We start from the raw sequence: 24,123 nt of genomic DNA, 5'->3' as shown, positions 1-24,123 counted from the left end.
CCCAATTTTCTCAAGATGCTTTTCCATCTGCTTTTTAAACAAGTTTTGTAATATCAGTTGGATATAAAAGACAGTTAATAAATATATATTAATAATACAACTACTACTAAACACTACTGTGTCCTAAAGAGGAAAATTTTTTTTTTTTTAAAAACTAAAAAATTAAAACATTTTTAGAGCATCGAAATTCATTTCAGAAAAAATCTTGATCTACATATCTATACTTGCAGCAGTTAAATTTAACATTCGGGATTATTCACTGTAGGCCCAGAAATCAGAGCTAGCTCATCAGATCCAAGGGTGACATCAGCTGACACTCTTTACAGGAGACTCCACCTGAACTCTGTGGAGCCTGATCTCAAGTTTTTTAAGTCTGACCCTGAAACCAGGAGAGGATCTTTCTGTCTCTGCAGATTCATTGTGATCCGGGGATTTCAGTTCTGCATGCTCACACTGATGTTTGCAAAGAGCAGATAATGAAGTGAATGTTTTTGCACATTGGTAACAGTGAAACGATTTATTTACAGCGTGGGATCGTTTGTGTTCAGAGTATGAACTGACATTCCTGAAGTTCTTGTCACACTGGTCACAGCTGAAGTTCCCTCTAATGTGTGTACGTTCATGAAGGTTACGACTATTTGAATGTGAGAAGCTTTTGTCACAGTGTCTGCACTTGTATGGTTTCTCTCCTGTGTGGATTCGTATATGCCCTTTAAGCTGACCTGCACTAGTAAAGGATGACCCACATTGGTCACAGAGGTGGTCTTTAACCCCACTGTGAATGAGTTCATGTTTTTTTAATGTACTTGGTGTGGGGAAGCCTTTCCCACATTCTTTGCAGTAGTTCATTTTGTCTCCAGTGTGTCTACGTTGATGTCTTGTTAGGCACTCTTGATGATTGAAAGTTTTTCCACAAAGTTCACAGCGAAACATTTTCCCACCACCACAGTGACGACAAGGTTGAGAACTGGATCCATCTGTGTCGCTCTGCTTCAAAACAAAGACACAGAGACAGTGTAAGTCAGTCCTTCAACATTTTTCTCCTGAACATCGCCTGATATAAGGAGCATCTCTGCCAAAGTCCAATTACATTTTACTGTTTACCTTGCAACATTCAGCTTACTGGGCTACAATTACAAGAGTATTGTGACTAGAAAAGCAGTTATTTAGTTGTTTTTTTTTATGATCATGAAAGACAAAAATAATAACTGAAGTCTGATGAACCTCTCAGCATTACCTTTCCATCCATTAGAATTACTAACATGCTAACACAATTTAATGAGCAAAGTTGTTCCAAACAGGCAGACTAAAGTAAAAACACAAAATAAGAAAATATAAATACATACCTCACAGTAACTGCACTTGTAGCGTTTCTCTCTGGTGTGGATCTGTTGGTGGACTCTCAAGTAACGTGGAGCTTTAAAGGTTTTATCACACAGGTCACATTTATAAAGTCTCTCCTCAGTGTGGCTAAACATGTGGTATTTTAAGTGTGTGGCTGTTTTAAAAGTTTTGCCACACTGATCACAGCAGTAAACATCATGTCCAGTGTGAATGCGCAGGTGTCTATTTAGGTAACTTTTAAGACTAAAGGTTTTACCACAAATGTCACAGCTATATGCCTTAATCCCAGAGTGGATAATTTGATGCTTCTTTAACTTGCTACGATAAGAAAAAGCCTTGTCACACTGATAACAGCTGTATGCTTTAACTCTACTGTGGATGACCTGGTGCCTTTTTAAGTGTCTAGGCTCAAAAAAAGACTTTCCACACAAGTCACAATTGTACGATTTAACTCCAATGTGGATGAACTGATGGGTTTTTAATTGTCCACGCTGAATAAAAGACTTTCCACACAAGTCACAACGGTACGGTTTAACTTGAGTGTGGGAAAGATGGTGTCTTTTTAAGCTTCCAGGCTCGCTAAAACACTTTCCACACAATTGACAGCTGTACGCTTTAACTCCACTGTGGATGAGTTGGTGTGTTTTTAAGTGTCCAGACTGATTAAAGGACTTTCCACACTGATCACAGCTGTATGGTTTAACTCCACTATGGATGAGTTGGTGTCTCTTTAATTGTCCAGGCTCAGTAAAAGACTTTTCACACTGATCACATCTGTATGGTTTAACTCCATTATGGATAAATTGGTGTCTCTTTAATTGTGCGGGACGGGTAAAAGACTTGTCACACTGATCACAGCTGTATGGTTTAACCCCACTGTGGGTAAGTTTGTGTGTTTTTAAGTGTCCAGGCTGGGTAAAATCCTTCCCACACTGATCACAGGTGTACAGTTTAACTCCAATGTGGATGAGTTGGTGGTTTTTTAAGCTTCGCGGCCGAGTGAAAGACTTTCCACAGAAGTCACAGCTGTAAGGTTTAATTGCACTGTGCATGAGCTGATGTCTTTTTAAGTGTCCAGCCGAGGTAAAAGACTTTCCACACAACCCACAGTTGTACAGTTTAACTCCACTGTGGATGAGTTGGTGTCTCTTCAGGTGTTCAGCCCGAGTAAAAGATTTTCCACACAAGTCACAGCTGTAAGGTTTAATTCCACTGTGGATGAGTTGGTGTCTTTTTAGGTGTTCAGCCTGGGTAAAATCCTTCCCACACTCATCACAGCTGTATTTTTTCTCTCCCTTTCTTCTGTGAGGTTTGTCGGCCTCCTGAGAGCGCTGACTTCTCGCTCCATGTTGGTCCTGCAGTGACAGAGATACAAACAGAGGCAGTGAGTGAAATGCAGTCGTGGAACAAACTGAAACTGCCTCCATTAGTGGAATCAAAGAAAACAAAAGCACTGTGGGAAGGTGTGTTACCACCACCTTCTGGTGACAGTATCACATTACAATGATGTGCTACAATGAGAGTTGGAATGCAAATGACATTATTGAAGAAATATTGATCATGGGAAAAAATCTTTTACTTCATAAAAATTGTGAGTGTAACTGATTATATATTTTTTTTTCAATGTGTGCTGATAAAATATGATCTTTGTATTTTCTTGTAACTTCTGTGTGTGATATATTTGTCCAAGAGGGAGATTGGACGAATATATTATTTATTTATTTCCCATGAGTAAGTTTGATAATAATGATGGAGCTAATAGAAGCAGTAAACATAAAAAAAAATAAAAAAAATAGCACTGTTTTCAAAGCACCCTTTTTCATCTGCGAGCAAATGAACCATCCCCAGAGTGCACCCAAATGCTTTTTGATGGAGCTGCAAAAGCTGGTGATAGCCTAGCATACTCAGCCGGATGGTGAACATCTACATGCTTGTGCAAGTTAATCATGTTTGAGTATGTAGAGAGTTGAAAATAGCTTTCTAGTAAAATCTGGTATCAGAAATAAACTGGGGAAAACAGCCCCAACCCCCCCCAAGGGTTTCTGCTGTGATTGTATTTTTGTACCAGTCATTTAAAATGCTATCCTACATCCAGCCGCTAGAGGGCGCATTACGCGCAGTGGTATCGAGTAGCGTTTTGGGGCACAGAGATAGAATAAACCTTCCTGTTGTGAAACTGACATCAGCTCATCATGTGTGTCCCTTTTTCTATTCTTTATCACAGGTTAGTAAATGCATTTAAATGAATGTGTACTGCAGACCTTACAAACAGAGGATGTTGTTTATGTGGGTAATGAGCGCAACTTGCTAAAGAAATGGATTCGTTCTGAGTTGTGTCTGAATTGTGGGTTAAGGCTGCAGGCTAAGTGATGCTAATGCTAGCGGACTTGGCTAATGTGGGATACTGAGGCTGTACCCCAATTCAGGGTCTGCAGCCTTAAAGTACGCAGCCTCAACAATCCTCAAGGGCCGCGTACTCAAAGACCGCTAAGGCCGGAAGTGCGAGGCTTGTGAAATGGGACGGTCTAGCCTCCGTTGCGCTAATACTGTTGTTTGTCAATAAAGTTAAAAAAAAAAGAAGCCTCTGTTGCACTGCCCAGGTTGCCTAGCAACCATGATACTAACCACTGGAAACGTGTCATACAGCTTTGTGTGACAGAAATGAAGGAGAAAATCTTTTGTTCATTTGTTTGTTTCTTTCTACATGAGCTTTGATCATTCTCTGTAAGATTAAGCTCAGCTACTGAACGGCGTATATTTTAAAGTAAAGGCTTTAAAACCAAGTTAGTACAAACGTCACTCATGTCACATAACTTTGCCGACATGTGGCCAACAGGAATGTTTAATGTTCTTTGTTATCAAAAATTTGCACATAAATAAGTGACATAATATTCAGTACTTAAAGTTCACTCTTCGGCCGCCCCTCATCCGCCGTTTTTTTCTGCAAATTTATCCACACCCATCGCCGCGCTATGCATTCTGGGATATGTTGGGCCACGAAGTCTACACTGCCACAGCCTTAAAATTCAGGGAAATGAAGGACGCATTTCGAGCAGCCTTTGAATTGGGACAGCCTTCGGCGCGCCGCTGTGACGTAATTGGCCTTGAAGTCCGTACTTTAAGGCTGCAGACCCTGAATTGGGAGACAGCCTGAGTGTGTGTGGGGAAGCTAATCTGACCTGTGAGAGACTTCTGGACTGTGAACTCTTAATGTATTATGCACTCTGATAAATGGGTTTTATACTATGTTTTACTCTTCTGGTTGATGTTGTGGTTACAAGAACAAGTTTGTGGTTTAATACAAAGACATTTATAGAGTGTTATAAGGAAACTGTTTGATCAATGCTGACTGCACAGTAGTAGTGAACGCTGTTAAAGGAGCACTGCACTCTATATAGTTGTAGGTTGTATAAGAACAGTAAATATGTTTGTTTTATGTCAAAGACATTATTTTCTTGTAAAGAGTAAAATAGCTATATTTAAAACAACAGAAGTTACATTGTCAGTACAGTGGAATTTCACATGAATAATTTAGTGCTGAACAAGAATTAAAATGTTTAAAAATGAGTTAATTTTATGATGTTTGTAAATGTAGTTAAAAATGAAGTACAGAGTACACTATTGTGTTTTGTTTATCTTTGTGAAATAAGTGTGGTTATTGTGATACATTGTGGATCTGACATATCAACATTTTGTTTATTTTTTGTCAAAGTTGTATTGAGAGATTTATACAGTCTCGCGCTCAGGGAGCTGTGGCCATGTATGGTAAACTGGACTGAAGCATAAGGCCATTTCTTTGCAGTTAGTGTGGTGATACCTGAAGCTGTTCTAAGCTGTTGTGAAGAATAAACCTTCCTGTTGTGAAACTGACATCAGCTCAAAGTGTGTCCCTTTTTCTATTCTTTATCACAGCACCACACGTTGTTGAACAGGAAACCAGTTGCCCCTCTGGTCATCATCTTAGGGAGGCAACAAGTACTTTGCTCAAACTATACATCTGCACAAGCAGCACACCACCTTGGTCACATTCTGTATGTATGGAGGCGCCCGGGATGGAAAAGATAAAGCTGCTTTTAACAACCAGCTGTGCACACAGTTTCAATAACAGTGTAGCTGAGATATTTTTCTCACCTCCTGTGTTGAAGTCATTGTTTCCTCTGTAGTGGCTGAGCTGAATCCAAATGGCTGAAACTGTTCCTCTGCTGCTCCACCAGACTCTTCTCCTCCTGTTACTCAGCTGGGACACAAAAGTATAGATATGTATTTTATCCCTGACAAGAAGAAGCAGAGCAAATAAACATTACTACACTCAGTGACAACAATACCTATGAAGCTTCAAGGTGAAACCCCAGAAGCAGCTACAAAAAGACAGTTATCAGTTGCCTAAAAGAAATTGAAAGGGGAAAAGCCACTAACCGCCCTGCATACAACCACCTTTACCCAGGGGATGCTACACCCTGTATATATGGACTTCCACAGATACACAAAGAGGGAGTCTCACTCAGACTCGCTGAAGGGCAAAGTTCAAATTAATGTTGTTTATACATCGCCAAATCGCAACAAAATGATTATATTAGATCAAATATGACAAAATGTGGATTTTACAGTAGCAACAATATTGTATCTCTACAGTTTAAATATTTAATAAGCTTTCTGCCAACACAGAAAATTTACTGTAACAACCAAATTTCCCCTTGTGGGACAATTAAAGGATTATTCCATTCTATTCTATTCTATATTTTTCTATTATTATTTTATTATGGATTAATTTTGTTTAATCAGCTACCATCTCTCCTATGGACTTTTTAATGTCTACAGTCCCAGATCAACACAGCCCTGTTCTCCATGACTATCAGCAGCAGGAGCAGCAGCAACACCCCAACAGCAACATTGTTCCCATCAGGTAAAACGTGGGCTACGTTAGCTTTTTATTGTCCCCACCTGATGACAGTGATATAGTATGATGTTACTCCAAATTAGATTCTTGATGAATGTGTGTTGTTGTTATTCAGCCTGGTTCTATGTGCCCCTTTTTAAACTCTGATCCATGTACGGCTCTGGTTAAAATGAAGTAAGGATGGCAGTCAAAACAGTGAAGCTTAGCTGAGCTAAACTGTGATGTCATCAAGTCGTTCAAATGATATAATGATTGTTATCCGGTTCTCAAGGAGGTCCGGAATCCTCAGTCAACTTGCGAAGTGCGGACTTGCGTACTTGAGTGTTCAGAAACGATCTAGACAGTAACACAGATGTGTAGCATCGCCAACTAGCGAGCAACAAGCCTCTTACACAGTGCGTATGCTAACAGCTAGCCTAGCCAACGACTTAACAACAGAAGCTACAGAGTGATGTTGTATAAAACTCCAAGATGTTATAGTGCGTGCCTTTTAATTGTGCCGACGTGGTATTTACCTTAGTTTAACGAGTCGTTAGGCGCAGTAAACACATCAGCAAATAATGCGCTATCAAGTAGTGATGTGACGTTCTGTATCGAGGCTTCAAAGCTTGTGTCGAGTAATTGAGGGAGCGTTTCCGCGATGCGCGGCTTGCTTCATTTATGGGAGGAGCTGAAAATGATGACGTCCGAAGCCTCGCTGCCCGGCTGTACCACGTGACTGGTTCAGGAAGTGGTTCGAATTTCGCCGCGAGATATGACAGCGATATAAACCCCTCAGACTTCAATCAAAATGTGGGTGTTTGATGGAGAGTTGCGGTTAGTGAGTTTGGAGACAGTTTGGAGGTTTATGAGAGTGAGGAGAGAAAGTCAGGAGAGAATGGAGCCAGCTAAGAAGAGGAGGATGTCCTCCCCTGTGTGGGAACATTTTGATCTTATTCCTCCCAACAAGGTATGTAAATTTCTACAGAAGATGTATTTTCATAATACTGATGGTGCAATACAATTTATGTTAAGCTGTCTTGACTTTTGTACAAGGTGAAGTGTTTGCTATGTGCCAGGGAGCTGGGATATAACAACAACACCTCATCCATGCTTAGGCACTACAGAGCTTTGCATGAGAATAAGGGGAACACCGATTGTGGAGCAAGACCAGGTGAGCCATCAAATGCCATGATGATATGGCATGCCGTAATGTTACTAAATAATATAACAATAGTATACAATGCAATAAGTTACGTGTGTGATATTTATATTTGTGCTTTGTCTTTGTCTTTCCTCAGGAGAACAATCTCAAATAGATGAAGACCTGGTCAGCATGGTGATTGAGGACTCCCAGCCATTTAGCATTGTGGAGGACAAAGGATTCAAAAGATTTGTTAAATCATTAAATCCTACCTATGTTCTCCCCACTAAAGGTTATAAAAGCAGTGAAAATTTAGTTTTTACTGAATAAAATATGAACAGGCAGGACTGAGGCCTCAGTGTGTAGCTGTCCATACCTCAACGTTACAAAAGCACAACTACTGTCCACACCCCAACCACACCTCACTCATTTCCATTTCAAGCATTTCCAAATAATCATTTTCCATACTGCCAGTGTAAATGTACACAGTATACTGCCATCACTACAATATACATGTTTTACACACTCCTTTTGTTGTTGACATTTACAGGCTGTGTGCAAAAGGCCACACTCTTCAAATTCATGCCAACTAATATTTCTACGTCCAATTGGATGAAAAGCTTCAGTGCTTCATGAAGCTTCATCTGCCCATCACTACTATCAAGGGCACACACACAAGAGCATCTGCAGCCACTGAGGAGCGACCTCCACATAAACAGAAACACGTGACCTCCACAGTAACTGGAAACACGTAACTCATGCTGCTAATAAATACATTTGGTTCTAAGTGGGGGGTTTTTAACACTCTGGGTTTGTTAAAAAAAAAAATCACCATTCCTTCATGTAATAGAGTGAATTGTTGCCCCCCAGTGGTAAAATACAGAAGTGCCTGTTACAGGGCTAGTTCTTGGTTGACCAATATATAACAACAAAAAAGGGTAGTTTTCTGCACCGCTAAGAAACAACAAGTTAGTGTGTGATGTCCTGCTGTTCAATAAAGGCACCTATCCACGTCCTTCTGTCCTGATCCTTTTAAGAGCCTAATCCAGAATATCACACTTCAGATTGTTTGTGGCTAAAAGTGTCCATGTGTTGTTTTTGTTTCTTTGCTACTTTTTCTGCATAAAGGTTTTTTCATAAATATAAACTAGTCATTACTTACATTACTTACATTTTTAATCATTCAAACACCTTTTTCTAGTACAATGCACTTGTTTGAAGACAACCTAAAAACTCACCATTTCATATATCAGCAGTGCTACTGGAAAACAGTGGTCCCTCACGCGGTTCATCTTTCACTGATTTTTTTTCCTTTGGGTCGGTTTCCCTGGGGCTTTTCCCCTGTTGTGGTCTGTGTCTTATATTGAAAGAACTATTTACGCGTTACCATAGCGACCAGAGAGCATCAAGAAGCTGAGAGGAGGTTGTTACTCTCAATGTTGTTGGCACATTTCAGGAGGACGCTGCTAATAAAGTTACACAATTACACAGCCGAATTTGCGTTTATTATTATATTTACAAAATACCACAGTTTTCGTCTTTGTCTGTATCATTTTATTCTGTTGTATTTATCTGCAACACCTTAAAGGCCGGTCCGTAAAAATATTGTCTAACTGGTCCGTGGTGCAAAAAAGGTTGGGGACCGCTGCTGTACAGTACAGAATGCTTTTAGCTTGTCGAATTTATATAAATCTGCTGACAAAACGTTTTGCACGGTTTCATTTTATCATGGAATTATGTTTCTATGATGGGTTGAACTTTAGGAGTGTTTAAACAAAAGAGAAAAGTGTGAAAATGTTACAGTTAAATTTTTTACTTTAAGCATGGACATGGAAACAAGTGAACAACATTTTATAATAAGCTTAATTGGAATTCTGTACACTGAAAAAAAAAGCAACAACACATAAAAACACAAACAAACAGCCAGTGACTTCATCTGTCCATTAAATGTCAAACATCACATTGACCCGTAGTCCCTGCTCGTCAGCACATTTAAAAAGAGCTCCATGTCCTCTGCAAACTGAAAAACAAAGAGGAAGAAGTCCCTCTACACAAAAACACTGCAGATGACAGGCCAGGCAAACATCTATTGATCTGTTTGAATGCCTCCTCATCATGTGAGCCTTGAAGGGTTTTTTTTTTTTAAAAAAAGACTATTTTCATGGACTTTCCACAAGCCACAGTTTCATTCAGCACAGAGGGAGCACATGAATGTTCTACCGAAGATTCAGAAAATGGTTTTGATGCTGGAGACAAGACATCGAGAGGGAGATGGGGCTCCACGGAGAGTTCAGTGGGGAGCAGTCCTGAATGCTGACATGACAATAATTGCCTTGCCATATCCCCACGCTGTATGACTGTCATGTTACAGACAGGGCAGTGAAAGTGCACCGGCATATCATTTTGTCTGTAAGAGAGAGAAAAACAACATGTAATTTAAATGTAGTTGTATAGAATGCAATCAGTTTATCTAACAATCAGATTGTACATATTAACAAAAACATCCAAGCCATCCTCAATAATGAAAGCAAAATGGTGTGGATCACAAGAGCTGTCAGGAAATGTGGTGAACAGGAAAAAAACATTTAATGAAAACACGCTTTTTCTCTCACTGATGAATGACCTGAACTGTACAATGTGAAAAGCAACTTTAAAGTCAACAAAGAGACTGCAGAAGTGCTGAAAAGAAGTGCATATTTATAACTTTAACTATGAGGTATATTTAATACCAACATACCTTTGAAAGGCAAAGCATTTTTAACAGAATGGAATAGAGAATATTAGTATTTATAAATATGTAAACCCCTTTGTGACGACCTTTACAATGTTGATGCAGATGGAATGAGAGACATGAATAAAGTGCAATATGCAGTAAATGGAACAACGTGCATTGATGTTACAAATAGTGAAAAGCAGTGAAGTGAATTTGTTCATAACAAGCAAAAATCAAATACGTTTGAAACTGACCACTAAATGCTAACCAGAGGTGTCAAAAGTGCACATTCCTTACTAAAGTTTAGATAGGGTTGGAGCTATTTGTTCTTTATTATTATTATTATTATTTTGAAATTAGTTAAAGTTTGTTGTTAGTTTACTTAAATTTTGGGGTTTATTTACAAGTTTATTTGTCAGTTAAAATTTTGTTTCAATGTTTTGTTTGTTTGGTGTTACCTTGTTAAATTAGTCAGTAAAAGCTGTAGGGCCATTTTGTTTCTATAAATAAAGAGACTGGTATAGGACCAGCATGCACTGGGGTGGGCCTATTGGTTTTTTACCAGAGCAGGAGAAGCAGCAGGAAGTAACAAAAAATGGATCTTGTTATTGCTTGCCAAACTGGATAAATAAACCATAAAAACGCAACTTTCAAGTTTGGACAATGGACTTCTTTTGCCTGCGTACGAAATATTATCTCAGTGCAGCAGTGGCTTGTGAACTTTTAATTGTGGGATGTTTGGTTGGTCAAACAAAAGGAATTGCCACTACAACCTCGGGGGTATGACCGTTGTTGTAACGCTAACAAAGTGCCAACGTAATCAGTGTAAGCAAACTAGATGATTCCTAGAATTATATAATTATTAACGGTGAATTTATACATGGAAGACTCTGTACCAACCTTTACGATCCACTTGCAAGGTTAAGGATCCATGCAGAAACGAGACAAGAACGTATTTCTGCCTACTATGGAGGTCACGTGTTTCCGGTTACTGTGGAGGTCCCAATATGGTGCTCCCCAGTTGCTGCAGCCAGACCCTTCTCTGAGAAGGAGCAAATCCAGTCACTACTGTTGCTACCCGATTCATACTGGAAACCCGATCGGTACCCCGCATGCGCAAATCTTACGTCACTTCCTCTCTTTGCCAGCATTGCGACATTCTATGGTCGTGTCCAAATTCATGGGCTGCATCCTCCTGAGGACCCGGCCTTCGCGGTCTACGTGGGCCGGGTCCTCAGAAGGTCGGGTAGGCCGGAAGTAAACGGCCGTGAAATTGGACGGTCTAGCCTTCTAATTAGCGTCACCGCTGTCTCGGTGGAGTTTAATAAACTGCTCCTTGCTATCTAAAATATTACAGGACACTGGAGGAAACTCTCGACCGTCTCACACTTCTGTTTAATCAGTTTTCTGTTTGACGTTTAGTCAGCTGTGTAAAAACCAAGGAGGAACCCACCCGGGGGATTAATAAAGTTTTATTTTATCTAATCTAATCTAATAACTTTAATCTCAGCAAAACCGATTTACTCACGAACAAACAAAACACTGAAAAAAGCCCAACAATAACATTTTTAGGTTGTCTAAGTGACTTATATATTACGTTTAACCCGAGCAGCGAAACTCCGCGGTGATCTGAAAATGATGTGCCGGGAGTTGTGCCGTTCTCGGCTGCATCAGTAACCCTCGAGCTCCCGGCGAGCTATCGAGCTGGTGGGTAACAGACGTCTCTGAAAACGTCGAAGCACTTTTGCAAATATGCGATATCTTGACAAACCGAGCTGATATTTGATGTTTACAAAACTACTTTCTCGCCTGAAAATATGTTAAAAGTTTATTTTCTGACCCAGAAAGATTAGTAGGAGTAATTTTAAAACTTAGTAGCGGCCGCCATTGTTGGAAACTGGAGTTCGGCTGGGCCGCGCTATGAATTCTGGGATATGGTAGGCCACGAAGGACACACCCGACCCATCCTTCAAATTTGGGGAAAAGGAGGACGCATTTGTCGGCTGCATTCGAAGGAGTCTACGAATTTGGACAGCCTTCGGCGCGTCGCTGTGATGTAATCGGTCTACAAATGCGGCCTCAGGAGGATGCAGCCCATGAATTTGGACATGACCAATATATTTGAATTACACGGTTAGTGCCCAGTTAGCTCCTTGCATCTCTCAACAGCTCTGCCTCCTTTTCGACTACCGGGACATTTAAACAATGGATAATCCGTATCTGCAACAAATTTTTGCTTTTCTCCTCAACAGAGAGCGTCCCCCGATTGAACAACAGCACCGTAAAATAAGAAGAATGGCGCCTAATTACAGAGTTAATAATACAGACTTTGTAATATGTCACGTGAAGATTCATCAGCCAGATGAAGTGTTTACTGACAATTGACAGTGATAGCGGACATCACCATCACTATTCCAATCAATCCTCCACACACTCGACTCTCACTAAATCAAATTTAACACACGTTTGTAATCACGCTAATTCAGTTTACAATAGGGTTCATTCGCTCAGTCAGCAGGTGGCAGTATCCTCGTACACTGGGGAGTAAACTGCCATTAAACCAACAGAAGAAGAAGAAAACCCCTGCACATGCGTGGTACAGATCGGGTAGACCCGATTTGTACGGTCCGACAGTGAGGATCGGGGAGTCCTGATCCGTAACTATCTTTTTATCTTTCGTTTTGTCTACATTGTATTGAAATGTTTCATTATTGGAAACATTTTAAGAGATACTTATTATTCTTAACATCTTTTTTTTTTTTTCCTGCCTGTCCCGTTTGGCTCTTTTGCATCAGAATTGTTGTCTAAAGGCAAAGAAAGATGCCCAACGGATTTACTTTACCAAATTGACCATCCCAGCCTTGCCGTAATGGTCCATTTGATTCACCTTTTATTGTTTATTTTATTTTCACTTACTGAATACGGGACAGACTTGACTGGGGGAAAGAAGGGGAGAAAGAAAGAGGGAAAGAGAAACAGCTGAGAAGAGGGACGGGGGAGAAGGGCAAAAAACATAAACCAACAGAACAGGCAGAAAAAAAAGAAAAAGAAAAAAAATGCATATATCAATCACCTGGATCACCTGCTGAGAAAGAAAAAAGAAAACAAGCAGAAGAGAACAAGAGTAATAGAATAAACAACATCACAATGATATATGGGAATATGACAGTAAATACTAAATATTAAACATTATTGTGCAGCACGTAAGATCGACAGCGCACAGTGTGCTTTGAGGTAGGAGCCAAGAAGGGTGTAGTTTGTGTGTGTGATCACCCGTGTGTACACCTGTGAGCATGGACGCGCTTGTTTTTTTAAAAGGTTCCTTCATGTAATGATCTGCTAGAGGGTGTGGGGGGGCCACAGCCCCGTCCTCCAGGGCATGAAGCAGGTATGGAGGAGATCAAAACTCCAGACATCCAGAGGCCCCCAGAACACAAGAGACCAAGGAAGACCAACAGAGGGGCAGCCGCGCCACTGTCCCAGAAAGAGCTGAGGAGAGTCCCAGATGAGGGCTCACTCAGCAGCCGCGGAGCAGAAGCCAGGGGGGGGTTGCAGTGATGTGCCCGTGAGCTCCGCCGGCAGCCAGCCGTGCCTGAGTGACCGAGCCCCAGGCCGAGAGGCCGGGGGCACCCCACCTCCGAAGTGGCCCGAGCGAGCCCCAGGCTCCAGGCCCCGATAAGCGGCCGCCAAGGAGTGAGCCGGTGTGTACCTGGATGCCCATCCCCGGACACAAAGAACCACCAACGCACCGACGTCTGAGGGGGTCCGCCACTGGCAGGGGAAGTGGTGGTGGGGGGAGACAGGCCTCCAAACCTTGGAGGGCCTGAGATGTCCCCAGAGAGGTGGCGTCTGACACCCAACCTGACATATAGACACAGACATACAGGCACACACAGATACAAACATCCATTCCCACCCTCATGCTCTCATATGCACTTACTCCACACTCAACCAACGTGGAGACAGACATAAAGAGACGCACGTACACACGATCACACTCCCCAAGCGTACTCTACGAACCGGGTCTAGGTACCCTTGCCCCTGGAGGGGGGAACTGCACCCAGACCCAGGTGGTGTTACCCTTTTCCCTGCGGTGGGGGGAGGCAGACCGCCCCGACTCCGCAGCAGCAGGGAGGCCCCACACTCCAGACCGCAGTCGGACGGCCAACTCCTCCTCCTAGCCCCCCCGCTCCAGCAGGTCGCAGAGAACGGGGGTGAGAGAAGACTCCAAACCTCCCTCCACCCGCTCATTGTAGTGTTGATGCATGTGTGTTCTAAGGTGCATTTAAAACCCAGGAGGGCATGGAGCTACCTGCCAGAGAGCAGTAGGTAAGCGCATGGTCCCTCCTGCTAGCCCTCAATGTCTGTGTATTTAAAATTGAGAGGTGGGCAACAACGCCAGGGGTGAGGTGTACACCCTGATGGTAATTTGGATTCCGTGTATCGTGCCCACCCCCAAGATCCTATATGTATGTGTAATGAGAGTGTGAGTAATGTGAATGTCTAAGTTGTGGGATAAAATTGAGGCAGAGGCAGCCAGAAGGGGACGGGGGGGGGGGGGGGGGGGGGTAGCCTCCTCTGCACCCTGGTGACATACCCCTACTCCAAGGTCCTGCATGTGTGGGTGGTTGTGGTGGAGCGGGAAGAGGGAGGCAGCTGGAGATGGGGAGGGAAGGAAGGGAGGGGCAAGTGACCCCTCCCTGGGGCCAGCTCCCCCGCTGACCCCAGTAGGCACCCCCATGCTCCGCGGCCCGCCAGGGAAAGGGGGCCCAGGCCCATCCAGACCGGGACCCAGTGCAGCAGCGCCTCCCGGCCCCACAGAGCCCGGGACAGTCCACCCAACCCCACCACAGAGAAAACTGCACCCACCCCACCATCCACTCATCTTCCAGACTACATAAGACAATAAACGCCCAGGCTGAGATCTTCCTCAACCTCTCCTGTATCTCCCCCTCCTGCAGAGAGGAAAGCTCCTGCAAGATGTGACAATCTCCCCAACCAGTTGAAGAGCCCCCCAGGTGGCTCGACGCACCGGCGGCACCCTGCGCCAGGACTGGGCCCCCATACACCCACCCGCCCACAACCCCGACAACACACCAACCAGGACCCAAGCCCCCGAGGCCCAGCCCAGGCCCCAGCCCAGAGACGGAGCGCCCCCAGAACCTCACGCCCATCCCGGACCCACCCAGGGGCAGCCAGGCTACCAGGTCAGTAACCCACGTCCGTCAGCACAGACCCTCCCCAAGCCCCACTACACGCAGCCGCGAGGAAACAGTCACCTGAGAGCCAACAGAGCCCCTAACCGGACATGACCGCTACCCCGGGTTGAGCCCCCCACGGAAGATGCCTCCGGGGAACCCCCCGACACCCTAAGCCTGTCCCTACCCCCACACCAATCACAACAGTGAAGGCGGGACCAAACTATGACCCCCCACCCCCACTAGGTGATGGAGCTGATCAAAGGAGCCCAGAGCAATTGATCTGATGTGGTGGCAGAGGCTGTATCAAGACTAATGTAATCTAATAGATAATTTCTATATTGGTTAGAATTAAGATTGTTTTTATTTTTCCAGTTCATGAGGACTGTTTTCTTGGCTATGCATAGGGCAGTGAAAACCATATGGACTATATTCTTTTCTGAAGTGACATTATCTAAGCTGCCCAACAAACACACTAAGGGGGAAGTTGGAATGTTACATTTCAGACACTTCGATAAGTCTTCACATATCTCGCGCCAAAACTTCTGAACTGGTGGACAGAACCAAAGAGCGTGGATATAATTGTCCGGTGAATTGGTTTGGCAGTCTTCTTAGTATTCTTAACATCTTAACAGATACTCTGACCCGCAACTATCGTAAAACGCTTCGACTGGACGTAGACACCTTTCGCGCATGCGGAGTACCGATCGGGTTTCCGGTACGGATCGGGTAGTGACAGTGACAACTACTGTACAGACTGTCTTCAACAACCACTAGGTGCATTATCGCCACCAACAGGTGGTGGTTAAAGTTTGAGCTCTCTGGGGTTTTGAATCGGTTTCAGATATCTGAGCTTTTGTGCTTCTTTCTTTAATCTAGTGTGTCTTCATGTGAGTGTCTCCTCTCCTCCAGTTTCTCCTGCATTGCTTTGAATCCTGAAAAACCATCTTCCTCCCCTTGCTGTTGACCTGCTTAAGCCTTCTCGCAAAATTATTCAATTTCCACCAAAATGAGCTGGTATCTAGGACAACATCTTCATTCACTTTCATAGCCTATACCTGTGACAGCTGCAGACTCCACCACCCCACAGCTCTGAACTGGATACATGCACATACATAGATAACTGGAGTTTGGGTTCAGATTTGTTGTCTCAGGATGATCCAGACTTGAGGTCCACACAGCTCTCTGAGGACTTGGTAGAAAACTGTGGCAGCATTCGTGTGATTGTTTGCTCCCTTAGCTCACGGTAAGAAGAAGACAGCTTCAACCGTCTGTGTGTTGACAAACTGGAACACACCTTCACCGCTTTTTCTTGCTAGTAACGGTGTTGTAATGGCAGAAAAAGCAATTAGTTAAGTTACTAGTCACTGAAAACAAGTACTGGTGTTAGTACCACTGTTTATTTTAATGCCATTATTCCCATCACTGCTCATGACCATAAATACATGTTGCAATTTTGGAGTCTATTAAAGCTGTAAGAGGGCAAGAGATAGGGTACACCCTGGTCAGATCCCCAGACTGAAAAGAAGAGGATCTTCAGGCCTGGAAATGGCTTGAGAAGGAAAATTTGTTTTTGCTTTTTGAAATAAAAATGTCTTTAGCTGCTTTTTGAAGGTCTTCAGATACTGTAGAAATAGAGGAAGGGCATTCCACAGTCTCTGTGCAACAGATTGGAAAGATTGGTCCCTTCGAGTTCTGACACAAGTGTGGGGGACCACTAAAAGGTTTTGATTCCATGACCTCAGGTTATGAGAAGAGTTGTGTATACAAATCAAATCAGCAATAAAGGGCTCTAAAGTTTAAAACTAGAATTTTAAAATGAAGCCAGTGTAGTGTCTTTAAAACGGGAGTTATATGGGCTCCAATTGTCTCATTGCAGAGTTTTGCACAACCCGAAGATGAGCCAGCCCTTTCCTGTTGAGACAACTAAACAGACTATTGCAATAGTTGAGTCTTGTAGACAAAAGCATGGATATCATCTCAAGTTCACTCATTGACACCATTAATCTAGGTTTTGAGATGTTCCTTAAATGAACAAAGCGGGTTCTTACTGTCTTATTTAAATTTCGCTTCAAAGTAAAAGCTTAATCAAAAACAACACCCAATATCAGCCTGTTGTCTCGTCCCACAGCAGATTAAAATAATGACCTAGGAATTGAATTTGAAAATAAATCAAATGTATTTTTAACATTACTTATTGTCCGAATAAAGATGAAATAAATAAGAATATTAAGTAATACAGATTAAAGTTCCAGTAGTATTTAAACAAAAAAAAGTTTGAAAACAGGAAATTAAAAATGGTCTCTGGCGTACGTTTAAATAAAGATTCAAATTAAATCAAAAATATTTTATTTTCCAGTCCAAAGCAAGTTCCCAACGTTTACAGATGATTCAGGTCATAAATTCACAATTGCATGTCGCCCTGGAGCTGGTCTCATCTTTAGGATGATGTTCCTAGCTGCTGATAACCATGCTAAAGCTCTGTCACGACTACAGCCATGTGAGACGTGCATGAGGCTCTTTACAGGATCATATATACAACTGTGCTTAATTACAGTAAAACTGAACAAAACAGAATTGTTGTATATCATGAGGTCTTTATGTCAATTACACAGTTTAACTGATTACATACCGTATTTTCACGACCATAAGGCGCACTTAAAAGTCTTAGATTTTCTTCAAAAAGTACAGCGCGCCCTATAGCGCAGTGCGCCCTGTGTGTTGTAATGAGGAGGTAGTAGAGAACACCATGAGAACGCTAAAGGGTGAAGTGTGGCCGAGTTGGAGGAAAGACTCGAGCGGTGGATCATCGAGCAAAGAACGAGCAGGAGAAGCGTTTCGACGGTCACCATTCGGCTAAAAGCAGTTTCACTTTCACTTTTTATGAAACGGTGCCATTTTTCCATCAGGACCGGGACTACGGTAGCGCAGCAACTTCCAGCGGATTGTAAGGAAAAGCTGGCCATCTTCCGCTCATACTGTAGCAAACACATCGGCGACAAAAACATCCAGCCCAGCCACATCACAAACATGGACGAGGTCCCGCTCACTTTTGACATCCCGGTGAGTCACACTGTGGAGAAGAAGGGGACCAGCACGGTAGCGATACGCACAACGGGGTATGAAAAGTCTTCTTTTACTGTTGTGCTTGGCTGCCATGCTAATGGACAGAAACTGCCGCCTATGGTGATTTTTAAGCGAAAGACTTTGCCTAAAGAGAAGTTTCCAGCAGAAATCATCATTAAGGCAAATGAAAAGGGCTGGATGGATGAGGAAATGATGAAAGACTGGCTGAGGGAGGTGTATGTAAGGAGACCAGGTGGTTTTTTCCACGCATCACCATCGCTCTTAATCTGTGACTCTATGCGTGCCCATCTCACAGCCAATGTGAAAAAACTAGTGAAACAAATGAACTGTGAGCTTGCTGTCATTCTGGGAGGCCTGACAAAGGAACTCCAGCCGCTGGACATCGGTGTGAACCGCCCATTCAAAGTAAGGCTGCGAGCGGCCTGGGAGCGATGGATGACCGATGGAGACCACAGTTTCACCAAGAGTGGAAGGCAGCGCCGGGCGAGTTACGCCACAATTTGCCAATGGATTGTAGATGCTTGGGCTAACATGTCTGCTGGCACTGTTGTTCGAGCTTTCGCAAAAGCCGGCATCATTTCCGAGGAGCCGCACGGCACGGAAAGTGACTCTGACAGTGAAGAAAGTGAACTTGGCATGTTTGATGGAGATTTAGCGCAGCTGTTCAATTCAGACACAGAGGATGAGGACTTCGATGGGTTTGATTGATGATAAAAATGTGAGTACCAAACTCAGGTTTGCTCCTGCTTTATTTTAAATACGCACACTTGTATGCTTGTGTGTTGTTGATGATGACGATTACCGGTAATAGAAATGTGAGTAAGGTACCGAACTCAGGTTTGCTCCCGCTTTATTTTTAAATACGCATACGGTACTTGTATGCGCCCTATGATCCAGTGCGCCTTATGTGTGTGTTAAATACAGTAATGGCACACATAACTGAGACTGTGCCTTTTAGTACAGTGCGTCTTATGGTCGTGAAAATACGGTATATAGTTAAATACTTATGTGGTCCAACACGCAAATTTGGGGGATGGGGGGTGGACAAACAAACTAAGAGACGATGTCGCTTCTCTTGTTTTATAGTTTGCTGTCGCATTTCACTCATTGGCTAACAAGACTGAAAAGCTATTCGCTTAGCAAGCATGATCCTGGGGTGTTTCTGACAGGGAAGCTCACATAAACATTACCAGGTACCAACGTGATGCATTAATTTAACTTGACATCACAAGTCCAGGGCGCTGGTGTTGTGCCAAAGTTATGGTCTGCCAAAAACAGATGTCCAGTATTTGCCAAAAAGAGATGTTTATGTAAGTACATGTTTTTTGCACACTGGTAACAGTGAAACAGTTTATTTGCAGCGTGGGATCGTTTGTATTTGGAATATGAACGGAGATTCCTGAGGATTTTGTCACACTGGACACAGATGTAGCTCTTGGTGTTACGATGAGCTGAATGTGAGAAGCTTCTGTCACAGTGTCTACAGTTGTATGGTTTCTCTCCTGTGTGGATTTGTTCATGTCTCTTAAGCTGGCTGATAGTGGTGAAGGATGACCCACATTGGTCACACACGTGCTTTTTAACCCCACTGTTACAGAGTTCGTGTTTTTTGTAATTCACTCAGTGTGGGAAAGCCTCTCTCACACTCTTTGCAGTAGTTCATTTTATCTCCAGTGTGTCTACGCTGATGTATTTTCAGGCTTTCTGGTAATTGAAAGTTTTTCCACAAAGGTCACAGTGAAACTCTTTCCCACCACCACAGTGACGACAGGTTTGAGAATTGGATCCATCTGTGTCGCTCTGCTTCTAAACAAAGACACAAACACAGTAAGTCAGGGAATTCCTTCAACATTTTTATCCTGAAAATCGCCTGAAACAAAGAGCATCTCCCAATTTAATGTATTTGATGTAGAGGAACAGCAACAAGCACTGGTACTGTATAAGTTTTCTACAGTACCAGTTTTTCCTTCCCACTGTCACCAAAGTGCTTGCTCATAGGGGGTCATATGATTGTTGGGATTTTCTCTGTATCTATTATTGTAGAATCTACTGTACAATATAAAACACCTTGAGGCGACTGTTGTTGTGATTTGGCGTTATATAAATAAGATTGAATTGAATCTTGAAAATTGATGACTATGTCATAAATTGCAGGGACAAGGTTAAAAACTTGGGCGTGTGGTTCAACATGGCGCTCTCCTTCGAGTCTCATGTAAAAGAGACAACAAAGACCACCTTTTGTCATTTGAGGAACATAGCTAAAATCAGACAAGTTTTATCAAACTACACTGCAGAGGTTCTTCTCCACGCATTTGTGTCTTCGCGTATCGATTATGGTAACGCTCTCCTTTCTGGGCTACCAAAGAAAGGTTTTAGAGGTTTACAGATGGTGCAAAATGCAGCTGCTCACATTTGAACTAAAACTGGAACATTTGAGCACAATACCCCTGCATTGAAATCACTTCATTGGCTACCTTGTGAGGTTCGACAGATTTTAAGGTCCTGCTGCTCACCTACAAGGCTTTAAATGGTTTGGCACCTTCATACCTCTCTGATCTTTTGAACCCTTATGTTCCATCCCATGCTCTCCGATCCCAGGATTCTGGTCATTCAAAAGTTCCTAGAGCCAGAAAAATAACTATTGGGGGAGCGTGCTTTTTCCTTTTCCTGCCCCGTTTTTGTGGAACAACCTCCCTCAAGATATTAGTGGAGCCTCTGTGGAGGTTTTTACAGCTAAGTTGAAGACCCACTAGTTCACCCTATCCTACACATCTTAATTATTGTTTTTAACTTTTATTGCTATGCATCACTTTCATTTATTTCTTTATTTTTAAATAGCTGTACAGAACTTTGTCTGAAAGCACTTCATAAATAAAGTTCTTCTTCTTATGTTTTTGTTTCTTTGTTTTCTGTTTACTTTTTTATTTTGATTAGAGAAAAGGTGAGCCTAGGTCCTATTAACCTATAACAACTGTGAAACTTGCTTCTACTAATAACACTCAGCTTACTGGACGAAAATAACACATTTTTTCAATCAGTTCATCCAATATAACTCCATAAGTTTACTGATCTGACTTGTTCCAAACACTCAGTCTAATATAAGAAGATAATAATATAAATACATACCTCACAGTAACTGCACTTGTAGAGTTACTTTCTGGTGTGGATCTTTTGGTGTCTTCTCAGGGACTTTGGAGATTTGAAAGTCTTATCACACAGGTCACATTTATAAGGTCTCTCCTCATTGTGGGTAAACATGTGTTGTTTTAACTCTCCAGCTGTTGTAAATAGTTTTCCACACTGATCACAGAAATAAACATTATGTCCAGTGTGACTGCGTAAGTGTAGATTTCGTGACTCTATACGGCGGAATGTTTTTCCACAAAAATCACATGGGTACGCTTTGCTTCCAGAGTGGGTAACTTGATGACGCTGTAAGTACGTACTGTGAGCAAAAGCTTTACCACACTGATCACAGCTGTACACTTTAACTCCAATGTGGACGAGTTGGTGTCTTTTTAAGCCTCCAGGCTGGGTAAAAGATTTTCCACACAACTCACAGCTGTACGGTTTAATTCCACTGTGGATGAGTTGGTGTGTTTTCAGGTGTTCAGCCTGGATAAAAGATTTTCCACACAAGTCACAGCTGTACGCTGTAATTCCACTGTGGATGAGTTGGTGTGTTTTTAAGGTTTTAGCCCAGGTAAAAGATTTTCCACACAAGTCACAGCTGTACGGTTTAATTCCACTGTGGATGAGTTGGTGTGTTTTTAAGCTTCCAGCCCGGTTGAAAGATTTTCCACACAATTCACAGTTGTAGGGTTTAACTGCACTGTGGATAAGTTGGTGTGCTTTCAGGTATTGAGCCCGGGAAAAAGATTTTCCACACAAGTCACAGGGGTACGCTTTAATTCCTCTGTGGAGGAGTTGGTGTGTTTTCAGGTGTTGAGGCCGGGTAAAAGATTTTCCACACAAATCACAGTTGTAGGGTTTAACTCCACTGTGGATAAGTTGGTGTGCTTTCAGGTATGGAGCCCGGGAAAAAGATTTTCCACACAAGTCACAGCTGTACGCTTTAATTCCACTGTGGATGAGTTGGTGTGTTTTCAGGTGTTGAGCTCGGGTAAAATTCTTCCCACACTCGTCACAACTGTATTTTTTCTCTCCCTTTCTTCTGTGAGGTTTGTCGGCCTCCTGAGAGGGCTGACTTCTCGCTCCATGTTGGTCCTGCAGTGACAGAGATACAAACAGAGGCAGTGAGTGAAATGCAGTCGTGGAACAAACTGAAACTGCCTCCATTAGTGGAATCAAAGAGGTCAAGAAACACGTTGTAGGTGTGTTACCACCACCTTCTGGTGATAGTTTCCCACTACAATGATGTGCTACAATAAGACTTGTCAAAGGGGAAAATCTTTTATGTCATAAAAATATTGTGAGTTCAACTGATGATGATGTTGTTTCAATGTGTGCTGATAAAATATGATCTTTGTATTTTCTTGTAACTTCTGTGGTTTTTGTTTGTGAATGTAGCTTCTGTATGTATGGAGGAGGAGCCCAGGATGGAAAAGATAAAGCTGCTGTTAACAACCAGCTGTGCACACAGTTTCAATAACAGTGTAACTGAGATACTTTTCTCACCTCCTGTGTTGAAGTCATTGTTTCCTCTGTAGTGGCTGAGCTGAGTCCAAATGGCTGAAACTGTTCCTCTGCTGCTCCACCAGACTCTTCTCCTCCTGTTACTCAGCTGGGACACAAAAGTATAGATATGTATTTTATCCCTGGCAAGAAGAAGCAGAGCAAATAAACATTACGACACTCATCAGTAACAATACCTATGAAGGAGGAGTGGAGCAGGACCGGAATACAGTATTCGGAAAGGCACACAAAAAAAACAAACAAAAAAACAAAACAATTAATTTCTTTACGAATATTTATTTCGAACAAATACTTAAAAAATATTTATATTTGGGAACAAGGGAAAACTTTATATGAAACAGCTGAGTTTCCTTGAGAGACTGCAGAACAGTACTGGATGAGTGAGTGACGTGTGAAAGAGGTGACTGACACAGGCTGCTCCACACAGCGACAGAGACGGCTCGGCTGAGCGAAAAAAACACTGAACTGCATCACTATTTTTGTTCAATAGATTTTTTGGACCTTAACTGTGTTCTGGAGGCAGTTTATAGGTTTCGCGAAGATCGGGAGATTATTTCATTACGCTGCACTATTGACATCTGCATTCGGGTGCTCTTATGTTCACTCTGTTTACGTAGCTCTGTTAGCTTGGTAATTTAGACAACAGGCTGTTGACAGAGTAACGATAAAGTTCGGTAAAAAGGTTAAAACAATGATTGTGTCGAATGTATGCACTTGTGCGAGCTATATAGTACATTTAGGTTACTTAGGTATTTCAACCTATGCTAAGGTTAACCTTAGTTGTTGGTTTAACCATGGTTGAGGCAATGGCTGTTATGTTATTTTCTTTTCAGTGACGTTACATGTTCATTGCTGGATTTATGGAAAGAAAAAAATCAACTAATACTGCCTATCCATAGTTGCTATAATGGATACAATTAAAGAATACTTACACTATAACATTAATTACAAGCGTAACACAAAAAATTGATTTTTATGCCCAGCTTGAATTTTACTCAAATACAAATACTTTTCCCCCCTCAATAAATACAAATACAGATACTGGCTGCTTTGCACATCTCTACTATGAAGCTTCAAGGTGAAATCCCAGGAGCAACTACAAAAA

The 24,123-nt window shown here is 42.3% G+C and overlaps 2 protein-coding genes across 2 annotated transcripts; both read right to left on the bottom strand.

Moving 5' to 3' along the window:
* Nucleotides 1-186: 186 nt before the first annotated feature.
* LOC146625987 (uncharacterized) lies at nucleotides 187-6,842 on the bottom strand. Its single transcript, XM_085363095.1, has 4 exons — nucleotides 6,757-6,842; nucleotides 5,476-5,581; nucleotides 1,347-2,699; nucleotides 187-990 (listed from the first exon to the last, which is right to left on the bottom strand). The coding sequence occupies exons 2-4, from the start codon at nucleotides 5,491-5,493 to the stop codon at nucleotides 307-309; spliced, it is 2,055 nt and encodes a 684-aa protein (XP_085219221.1). The 5' UTR covers nucleotides 5,494-5,581; nucleotides 6,757-6,842; the 3' UTR covers nucleotides 187-306.
* Nucleotides 6,843-21,503: 14,661 nt separating this feature from the next.
* LOC146625986 (uncharacterized) lies at nucleotides 21,504-23,117 on the bottom strand. The gene is made up of 2 exons (XM_085363108.1): nucleotides 23,001-23,117; nucleotides 21,504-22,589 (listed from the first exon to the last, which is right to left on the bottom strand). Exons 1-2 carry the CDS (start codon nucleotides 23,016-23,018, stop codon nucleotides 21,513-21,515), a joined length of 1,095 nt encoding a protein of 364 aa, XP_085219234.1. The 5' UTR covers nucleotides 23,019-23,117; the 3' UTR covers nucleotides 21,504-21,512.
* Between the last annotated feature and the right edge of the window lie 1,006 nt (nucleotides 23,118-24,123).

Source organism: Diplotaxodon limnothrissa, linkage group LG9 (genome assembly GCF_057381915.1).
Source record: "Diplotaxodon limnothrissa isolate DT_005_m linkage group LG9, D_limnothrissa_male_GT1.1, whole genome shotgun sequence".
NCBI lineage: Eukaryota > Metazoa > Chordata > Actinopteri > Cichliformes > Cichlidae > Diplotaxodon > Diplotaxodon limnothrissa.
Note: the sequence above shows the minus strand (reverse complement) of the source record. Positions and strands in the feature narration are given on the sequence as shown.

What these genes read in the sequence shown, in the direction of transcription:
- LOC146625987 (XM_085363095.1), bottom strand. An exon ending in ACAAGTGCAGTTACTGTGAG is followed by an intron (nt 991 to 1,346) that starts GTATGTATTTAT and finishes TTTGTTTTGAAG; the next exon opens with CAGAGCGACACAGATGGATC.